At 44.7% G+C, this 11124-nt stretch overlaps 1 protein-coding gene across 1 annotated transcript; it reads right to left on the reverse strand.

The window, feature by feature from the left end:
- Positions 1–2949: 2949 nt before the first annotated feature.
- LOC120692419 lies at positions 2950–5172 on the reverse strand. Its single transcript, XM_039975703.1, has 3 exons — positions 3454–5172; positions 3231–3376; positions 2950–3159 (listed from the first exon to the last, which is right to left on the reverse strand). The coding sequence occupies exons 1-3, from the start codon at positions 3635–3637 to the stop codon at positions 3115–3117; spliced, it is 375 nt and encodes a 124-aa protein (XP_039831637.1). The 5' UTR covers positions 3638–5172; the 3' UTR covers positions 2950–3114.
- Positions 5173–11124: the final 5952 nt, after the last annotated feature.

The raw sequence follows: 11124 nt of genomic DNA on the forward strand, positions 1-11124 counted from the left end.
GCCAGCGGATCTGCCCTACCAACAGAGCACTCCCTTAGACCCGTCCTCAAGCAAACAAAACCAAGAAGTTCAAGACCTCTGCCATAAAATCCTCATGGTTCGTCTCTCCGAAAAACCTGAGGGCGATTCCACGGAGCATCTCAACCTCGACGACTACAATTCTGAGTACTTCGACGAGTACCATTCCGACAACATGGAAACTCCTCCTCCCACAATCATTGAAGCCCAAGCTATTACGAAGGAAGATCTATCCGCTCCTCCCCCTCCAGCGGTGACCTTCACCATCCAACTAGATGAGCAGTATCTAGCAGAAGATCTCTACGAACGTTGTCGCCAGCTCAACTAGAAGAGGGCGTTCAGGCGTCAGCACCTCGCTAACACCCTACAAGAACAACAAGGCGACAACTACGACTACTCCAACTGCGACCTCCGCAGAGTGATCAACGTTGGGCGCAATGGCGCGCAACATCATCATCTCAAAGAAGCACAAGCCGGCAACCACAGGTACCCATTCTCAGGGTAAACCACGCACCCCGCACCAGGGTGGATCGTCTCAGGGTGGCAACAGGATCAGCAAAGTACTACTACGCAAGTGCTTTATCCACTCAAAGAGCTCTCACACGACCTTCCAGTGTGACTCACTCCGCAAGGCCCTTGGGGCACCTCCCCTAAAGGATACCCTTCCACAAATCTAGTCGACCCCTATACCGACTAGTACCATCTTCGAATAAGTTTAATTCAGTCATTGCTCACGTCCAACGAGCAAGGGGTAGGTCTTAAGAGTCAGAGTCTGTCACTTTACAGTTATTGTAACTTCGACAAATCCAAATAAAGTTGATTTTCCTATATCGACTACTTGGCTCTTGCTCACTCAAACCAATACCCCATCTCGAAAGCTACGCTCAGCATTGGAGCAGCTAGCGAGTAGTTTTATGGTTTTTCTCCGAGTGCTTCTTCGACATTTACGTCTTGGGCAACCCGACGGGGTTCGTACCTAACAGTTCTGTCTTAAAAGACACTCTAGTCCTTAGGTAGGGCACCCTACTCGCCTCGCCCGAGTAGGTCTTGGATACTCTTTCGGCACCTTCATCTTGGGCAACCCGACGGGGTTAGTACCTAACAGACTTGCCCAAGAGTTACTCCAGTCCTTGGTTAAAAGGACACCTTACTCGCCTCGCTCGAGTAAGTTTTGGATATCTTTCTGACATTTACGTCTTGGGCAACCCGACGAGGTTCGTACCTAACAGTTCTGTCTTAAGGATTACTCTAGTCCTTGATTAAAGGGACACCTTACTCGCCTCGCTCGAGTGTGTTTTGGATATCCATTCGACATTTACGTCTTGGGCAACCTGACGGGGTTCGTACCTAACAGTTCTGTCTTAAGAATTAATCCAGTCCTTGGTTAAAGGAAACCCTACTCACTAGCTCGAGTAGGTCTTGGATACTCTTTTGGCACCTTCGTCTTGGGCAACTCGACAGGGTTAATACCTAACAGACTTGCCCTAGAGTCACTCCAGTCCTCAGGTAGGACGCCTTACTCGCCTTGCTCGAGTAAGTTCGGGATATTTCTAGAATATTTACATCTTGGTTAACTTGACGGAGTTCAATCCTAACAGTCATATTCTAGAAATCAATCCAGTCCGTGTATATGACATACTACTCGATCCGATCGAGTAGTTTGGGGACATTTTCGCAACAGTTGTACACTATCTGGGTGACCATGCAAGGTCTATCCTAACTGGTCAACTACTAAAATCCCTCATGGAGTACAGATAAGTTCTTGATACTCTAAAATAAGTTGACACAAGTTTTCCGCTTGCTTAGTTTACTATGGGAATCTCCGTTACAGAATCTTTTTGCCTCGAGTACTTGACGGGTACTACTCGCTTGCTCGAGATACAAAATGAACCCCTGTTTTCCCTTAGTACTCTGAGTAGTTGTCGAGAGCTGCCTGTCTTCTTATCTATCAAGAAACTTCTTATACCTCCTAAATACTCGATAAGAGTTCTCCCCCCCCCCCGATTGGGCAACAAAATCCATAATAGCTGCGCGCTAATAAAAAAATTTCCCTCAAAAAGGAAATCTTTACTAAAGCTATGGCTTTTTCACTCTTACGGTGCTATTCCCACTTGGATAATCCCGAGGGATTCAATCCTAACCGGTCAGCACCATGGTTTCAGTCCAGAACCATACAAACTCGATCCTATTCGAGAATACTCTGCACCCACGGATGCAATCCATTGTATCTACTGTTATGACAGAGTGGGCCCGATGCTGCCTACACTCAAGACTTTCGAGTACAACTACTCGACATACCAAAGGATTCCACAATCCAAATACAAAACGGGTACTTAACATTTCACAAATATCCAGTATTTGTTCAAAAGTACTCCTGGCCCACACGCCAATTCAATTACAATAAAAAGTTCAAGGGGACTCTGCCTTGCTCAAGGATTCTACAATTTGATCGGCCACTCTGGAAGTCTCTGTCAAATATTGACGAAATTTGTCTTCCATACAATCAGCTTTGGCTCCTTGTCCAAGGGTGTCCAGACGAGTGGTTGGACAATAGGACTTCACCAACCCCAGTATGTGACCCACATACTGGTGGGTGATGGTGGAAACAAACCTCTCAAAGGCTCCGGGAACTTTGCGAAGCCTCCCTGCCAGCATGAGCGGTTCATCTCCATCCCAAACTGGGATATCCATAGTCTCGGCTACCTCCAGGGCGGCATCCTCGACTTCTCTCAGCTCCACGAGTTCTCGGTGCATCGAGTCTCGTGACTCCGACAAGGTCTTGAGCTGCTGGAGAGTCGACGTCGCCTCCCGATCAGAGTCCTCCTTGATCTTCTTAAGCTTCTCTATTTCATCTACGTTGCGGTACATAAGAATCTTTAGATCCAGTACCAAGCTTTCCTGAATCTTTAAAGATTTTGCACAAGCTGTGTACTCGATAGAAAGAAAATCTTATAAACACTAAACAGATCTACTAATCGAATGCATATCAAATGCTAAAGACTAACCTTTCTTAGACTGGGAGAGCCTCTTCAGCTTTGCCTCAAGAGTAGTCTTCTCAGACGAGAGCGTCTTAACCCTCTCTTTCAGGGCATTCAGCTATGCCTCATCCTGGGACTGGTTACCCTTCCGTCCCAGCGCTTCCTGCAAAAACAAAAAGATCAGTATACTACTCGATCTACTACAAAAAGTACCCGAAGTATTCGACTACTTACCTCCAGCAGCTTGACAGCAAGCTCCACCTTCTCTCGTGACAAGACACTTCCCGATGTGATCTGGGAAGTACTCGCCAGCACCTCAGCTAAGGCCCTTTTGGGCATATCTTCAACTCTCCCTGCAGCCTTCCCTGTGGTTTGGGAGTCTGAAGAAAGAACATGCTACTTAATAACATTAAGAGCAATAAAAAGATGTCTTTCCTACAAGGTGTTACAAGCTTACCATCAGGGGTCTTCTCGGGCTGTTCATCAGTGCCTCCCTCAGGAAGCTTTTTACCTTCTCCTCCTTCTGGAATTTTGCCGCTTCTGTCACCTTCCAGGATTTCCTCATTGCCCCTCTCCAAGTTCGGCAATGGAGAATCTCGAAGCATGGAGTTGGCCATCGCCTCCGCATCTTGAGCACTCATGTCTGGATTGCTCGGGGGTTTCTCCACCCCCGATTGGGAAGCTGAGTGGGTCTCAACCTCCACGTTCTCATCCAGGATTGCATCTCTGCAAAGACAAAGTAGTTAAAAAACTGCCAGACTCAAAATCAGATCCTATAGTTACAAGTTCTAAGGAACTTACGTAGGAGCTCTTATCAAAGTGAGCCCCTTGATGCCAAAGCTGTGGGCAGGCTTGGCAACAATGGCCCGCTTACCCGCATCGCTGGTAATATTTACATCGGAACTACTCGCTGAATGAGTAGCCCCGATCCCACTCGACGGGTCCACTGTGGTGGAGAGGACAGTCTGTTCCACCGCAGCAGCATCCCCAGATGCTAAGGTCCGTGGCATCTTAGCCGCCGGACTTGGAAAAGCAAAAACACAAATCAAATCTTGCAAATCGACAACTAGAAAGTACTCGATTGCAAAACAACTAGCTACTTACTTGTCGCTAGCAGTGTGGGAGGAGCTGCTACGCTTCCTTGCCACTGACCGAGTACTCTTTAGGTGCTCGGTCTGGGTATCAGCACTCGGAGTGGGGCTGTGCTCCCCATCACTCCTTTCCCTAGATGCTGCCTCATCTGCACAACTAAGTCTAGACATCAGTACTGTTTATATGAAACCTCATATGAACATACTAAGATTTGATTAACAGATCGAGGAAATTGGAAGAACAAAAGGGTGAATAAATGCTTGGTAGCGAAGGACTACTCTTAAAGCGATCCACGTCCTCCTACAGAAAGCAAATTCTATCAGATTTACACTATAGTAAAATACTCGATTTCTACGTATCGACTACTCTTATCAAGTACCTGCTTCGGTGGATTCGTAGTAGAAAAGGTATTAGAAACAATCAGAACTTTCTTTACGTTCCTCAACAGTTCTTGTACTCGACTAAATGCTACATCATCCGAGATCTCTTCCTTCGAGTATCTTGACGAATCAGCTGTTCCCTGATACTGGAATCCAAGTGATTCCCGAGCCTGTAATGGCTGGATCCTTCTCTTCATCCAGTCGAATACGACTGCTTCTCCAGTCAACATATTTTGCCTTAGAATAGCAATTCGTTCGAGTAGTTCATAAACCTGACTCTCGTCGACTGGTTTTTTATTCCATTCAGGCCATTGGATTGGAGGGCCAGGAGTAGTAGGTGGAAAGCATCCTGACTGGTTCTCGACATAGAACCACTTGGGTTTCCATTCGATCACCTTATTACTAAGACTATATGAGTCGGGTTAAGGCTTCAAATGGAAAAAGAATCGGAAAAGCTCAAAATGGGGCTCGATACCCAGGAAAGCTTCGCACAAATGCATGAAGATAGAAATATGAACAAAGGAATTGGGGGTCAGATGATGCAGCTGGATCCTGTAGTAGCGCAAAAGTCCAGAAAAGAAAGAAGAATAAGGAAACCCCAATCCCCGTTCCAAGAATGAGGTGAAAGCAACAACTTCCCCCATATTTTCATACGGATGATCCTTCCCCAAGGCAGGACGCCATTGGACAGCAGATTTGGGAGACAAAAGGCCTTGCTTTACTAAAGACTCTAAGTCAGATTGGGAACACTTACTTGTGTTCCAGTCTTCTTCCTGAGTCGGCTCCGCAGTCGCACTTTTCCCCTTGACTGCTTTCTTGGGTGCCATCCGAAAATCCACAGGTCGCTTCACGCGCATACAATGGCGGAAACACTAGGATGGGGATGGAGAGCGCAAGGGAAGCAAGAACTCTAGATCTGGGGGCTCAAGAGTGAAAACAGATCTAAGGCAGTGAAAATAAATGGCGGACGGTGGGGTAAAATCTAAGTTACCGTTTCATTTTATAATAGCGGTAGCAACATGGTTACAACACCCAACAGGCCAACAGTCCGTTGCAAATCACAGAAAAAGCGAGATTTTAAAGAGATATTCCTTTTTCTGAAGATTACATTATGGAAAAAGAAAACACTCACATCCCTAGTCAACTACTCGACTTTCCTTTCCTTAACTGTGATTACATTCCAAGAACAAGGAAAAGTACTTGACATAGTACAACTACTCGATATTACAAGTCGAGTACTTTTTACATAACTTTACAAACAACTCAGGTCTGCACGCACACTTCTTGGCTTCCTGAGAAGCCTGCTACAGCTAGATCGGCCCGAGACCGTGACAAAGTACAAACTTGTTATTCACATCAAGGGAATAATGATATTCGTATTATGGGAGAAAAGTTTCAAGAGTATGGAGGCAGATTACAGTAATCACCTCGCAAGTCCTCTTGTATCATCTTCTGGAGAAACTTCTCCTTCTCCCAGAATATGTTGTGGCAAGATTAAGCTTCCCCGCCAGAGATGTCAGTTCTTGGGCACCCAGAAACAGGCAACCCCAAGGATTGGACACAACAAGACTCAACCCAGCGACCCCAAATCTGCCTCATTGGAAGATGCAAGGACATGTCCAAAATGGATCCGATGAGAGCATTGGGGATGCAGGATGAGGTAGCAGGAATTTCTCTTGACACTCGCAAGTTCTCTTCTAGCATCTTTTGCTGGGACGAACTACATAAATCTCATGAGGGTGAGAGCAGGAACACCAAAGATAAGCCATGGCTGCTACACTTTGGTGCGTCTGGCAAATGCCTCTCCTTTGCCTTTTATAGCCACAAGGGTACACGTTTCACGGACGCATTCATGGCAGCATCCACAGACGCAGTCAAAGATGTAATAATGTAGCTTCTCCAAATAGTAACGTCCCTTGTGAGCACTGAATAAAGAGCCATACATTCCGGGTTTTATTCCTGAAGTTATTTCGGGTGCAATCAGTGTGGCGAATCCAATTGTATCATTTTTCTGGGATTTTACCCGAAAAATAGGCCTTTTCGGATTCCGGATCTGATGAATCCTGCAAATAATTTGAAGGATAAAATCTGATGCCACGTCTTAAATCCTTAATTTCAAATCTACGATCGGGGGCTACTCACAGCAAAAGGGATTTTGATTTAAGGCTCGGGGGCTGCAGGATATAGGCACCAGAGATTTATTTTTCAAATTTTTTGAAAAATAAAGAAGAAAAAAGACTGAAGTGACCCTCAGCTTGATTATGCGATTCAACCTAAGGCTCGGGGGCTACTTCATATAGAGCGCGAGTACTTTGCGCACCATATATGATCAAAATTTTGGGGTTTGAGCACCTCACAGCCTCGAAGCAACCGGAAGTACTTGGAGGACTACTCGACATATCTGAAGGAAGGCCCAGAAGCAACCAGAAGGATGTACTGACTACTTGAAGTACTCGAAGACGCCCAGCCAAGTACTCAATGCCTGCAGGACTCGGCTACGAAGAGCTCGGGGGCTTGTCAGACCTGGGGCATCGGGACTGCTTATAGACATAGAATGTTCTAGAGTAAGGGATAGCTCATGGATGTATCTTGCCTCTTTTGTAATTACTCGCTTAGGCGTAGAACTAGCTGCAGTACAAAGGAAACTACCTGATTGTGTTGTAGTAGGACTCCAACTGTACTCGGCTAGGACTTTCCATGTAACCCTGTCCCCCCGGATATTTAAGGGCGGGCAGGGACCCCCTCGAAACACATTAACACCTAAGGCAATACAAACCACACAGGACGTAGGGTATTACGCAAACTCGCGGCCCGAACCTGTCTAAATCTTTGTGTTCCTTGTACCATCGAGTTCTAGAACAGTCGATCCCTACCTACAAACCCTACTGCTAAGGGTATCCCTGAGCAGACTTGGCGGTAAACACCGACAATGTGATAGATTGGTAGGCTCCCCAGAACTGCGTAAACAACGGTTACCCCCCCCTAGCTGAGTAGCTTAGCCTTCCACCCAGCAAGGTACCGATCAAAGGAGTCGAGCAGTGGCTGATAATCGTAGGTGCGCAATTTCTGAGGGGAGAGGGGAAGCCCCAGGTAGGTCTGAGGGAAGGTGGATAGGGCGCAGCCCAGCACATTTGCAATTGCCAGGCCTGTGTCCTGGTTGACATGAAGAGGAACGAAGGTAGATTTATGGAAGTTGATGGTGAGTCCGGTAGCTTTGGAGAATTCACCCAGGATGGATTTCAGGGTTCCCCTGGATGACACGTCGCCTTTCACGAGAAGTGTCATCGGCATATTGGAGGACCGGACAAGGGAGTTGTGGATCAATGGGGTGTAAAAGAAGCCCGTCAGTGCTGGCGCTTCAGATCATAGCATGCGCCTCCCAGTCGAAGCCCGTCTCCGTCGCCGCCGAACCCCCTAGCCCTCACCGTCGCAGCCGAACCCCTTTGCCCTCCAGGTCACCGCCGAACCCGCGGTCTATCGCCTCTCCTCCCCCGCCAAGGAGAAAAAGGAGGCTGATGAGTCGGTTATGACGGGAAGATAGGGGCAGGGGCCTTTTTGCAAAACATCATCCCAAGTGGCATGCCACACAGGCAAAGAGCGTTTAGGGACCTAAGCAGACGATTTCAGAGTTCGGGGACCTAAACGGAACATCGCAACAAGTTTAGGGACCACGGGTGCAATTTACTCGCCACTAAATTAAGGGTTATTTAGCCAGCTAAATCATATAACTAGTCTTTATTTATTGTTATTTCAGCATTGAACTTCGTCTTGTACAAAATATAGTATTTCATCAATGATGTAACGAGGTAATGAAGCCCAAGACGTAATTCAATACATGAGATTTTCTGGATTTCATATTTATATTCAAAATTACTAAGATTTATGCATGGTGTCGGAGTAGAAATGCATAATTGTAAGAAATTTCTAGAAGATTAGAGAGTATGCATGAACGATTGTTACCATGCTTCATGGTGAAATATGTAATACTCTAGAAATTAGATATTTATATGGTTAGATAAGTATGAGAAAAATTCTGGAGTTACATATTTTGTAAAAAAAAATGTGTAGAAGATTGACACATGGCAAAATCATATGAGCCATAAGTCCTATAGATAGGGGTGCTCCCCTCCCATTTTGTCCTACCATGGCATAAGAGGTCTCAAGTAGGAGATGACAATGTTGTCATATAGTGTAGTAGTGTCATGGTATGATAGTCTCATAAATGGTGCAAGAGACTTGTGTTGTACTAAGTTATGATGAATAAAGAGTTGAAGGTTGTCATATAGTGTAGTAGTGTCATGGTATGGTAGTCACATAAAGGATGCAAGAGTCTTGTGTTGTACTAAGTTATGGTGAATAATGAGTTGAGTTCTCATATAGAGTTGGTCTCTCATATTAGTATCTAGATGAAGGTCTTCTAAATGTAGTGTGGATATAGGGTCCACGGAAGAAGTGGTGTTACAATGCTTTGGTACAGTTTTTCAGAAGTCGGTGTAAAGGTTAGGGACGCTGATTTCTCAACACGTGGTATTTATAAAACTGATAAATGGGTTATCTAAATGTCTTAACCCGCTATTTTAAACACTATCCAGTATAGAGCACCTTCCACTTGAATGTCAGATGCCTAGAAAGAAATACAAATGTCAGACATGGTATTTGACATGATAATTTGTATTTAATGTGATACAATTTCTCGAGAAATCAAGAAGTCCAAACTATGTCTGCTCAAATAATTTAACATCAATCCAGTTTGACTAGAATTAAACACCATCATCATTTCTGTAGGTGCTTCATGGTCTAATAATTTTCTTGTCCAATTTAGTGTATCTTTTCGGAAACCTCGATGATATTTAACCATCAGATTTGTCAACAGCACAAAGTGCTCATAAGAAGTCCATATTTCTAGATGGTTGGTGACAAGGGATCTTAGTCACTCAGACCTGTAGGTTCTCGCAGAAGATTTAATGCAATTGATTGTCGTAATCAAGTTTTTGACATACACTAGGTATTGACTTTTCCCACGAGAACCAACAAATGCCTTCTATCTGGCCCAAGACTGATAATAGATTCACGATTCTGATCTGACCTTTGCAAAATTCTAGGTATGAAGATCCTCTCAAAGAAGAATTCTGAGTATCTTAGGGATACAACCCATGCTTCCAACTATTGCTGATCATTATAGTTTATGAACCCTCCTTTCAGCCTCATCTGTATATCAACTATCCAAGAGTCGATCAATGGTTGATCCCATCTTAGGGGTTATGAATCACATAGCACTGGCTTATATCAATGTCAAACTTTTTCAATTCAGGAAGGATAGAAATACACAAAGGTGTGCGTTTTGAGATAGCTTTCCTTATAGATTCATCATAAAATCTAATCCATAGTATCACCTCATCTGATGGTTCAAATTTCTTATCTGATATGATGCAACAATTCCTGTTGAAAAACATCTGGCCCCTCCTATGCCTATGGTAGTGCAGCTAACCCATCTAACTGTTGTGCTATCTTTGTTTGTTAACTGAACAGAAAGAAAAGAGCACCATATTAGTGCTATTGGAGAAGAGAAGGTGGAGAAGGAAGTCAAGAGGGCAAAACGCGAGGGGAAAGAGAAGAGGAGCGAAAACAAGGAAATACTTCTTACTAGCTATTCTGTTCACTTCGGGTTAGTGGCGAGTGTCATTTGAGTAGAGGCGGATCTAGCGGTGGGTATGGAGCGGAGCGGCTCTAGCCCCTTTTACCACCGCTGGACTCATGGAGCCCCCTAAGTCCCTCCTACAATTTTTTTGTTATGGATTTACTACGAGGAGAGGCTGAAGTTTTCTACAGGTGGAAGAAAGCCGCCCTCTAAAAATATCATGAATCTGCCACTGCATTTGAGCGATGGCAGTCTTCAACTCACTAGTGCACTAGTGTCATTTTTGTCCTCCAGCCTCGTATTATTCTCTGTTTTCTGGGCACGAGTGATCAGGATAGCAGAGATGCTCTTGTAGTATTCAAGGTGCTCTTTTGTAGTATTGATATCTCTAGGAGGGATCAGTTCAGGAACCTAGAAGTGGAGATATTCAGCTCTGATGCTAACTGCTAGAGTGTGAGATATACCTTTCCTGATCACATTGAGTGCTGAACTCTGAGTTTCAAATTTCTCCAGTTCAGTTCTCTCTCCAAAGGCATGTGCATGTGAGTGTAAAATTTTTAGACGATGCTACTGAAATTAACAGCACAATTTGAACAGATATACAAAATAATCAAATAGATGATCGAACTACAAGTTTGTTTGTACTGTCCACGGACGATGCAGACACGACCGGAAATTATAAGGCGGTGGCGTCTGGCGACCTGCAAAATTATCTACCACTCACCGGCCGGACACGCACAGGATGTGGCGCTAATCTTTATCTATAACTCTTATATAGTTCATCCCCACTAAAGCTCATTAATTTTGAATTCTCTACAACCATATTGAGCCACATCATCTCAATTAGTGTTGCCCGTTGGATCTCAGCAACTAGCATCATATCTACCGTTCATGTTGAAGAGACATAATTTACTACTTACTAGCCACTACCACTAAACATTAACTCTTTTAGAAACAGCCTCCACCACGTCATCAATTTGCAAGAAGCTAATTGGACAATAGTACTATTTAGCAATAA

This window comes from Panicum virgatum, chromosome 9N (assembly GCF_016808335.1).
Source record: "Panicum virgatum strain AP13 chromosome 9N, P.virgatum_v5, whole genome shotgun sequence".
NCBI classification, from domain to species: domain Eukaryota; kingdom Viridiplantae; phylum Streptophyta; class Magnoliopsida; order Poales; family Poaceae; genus Panicum; species Panicum virgatum.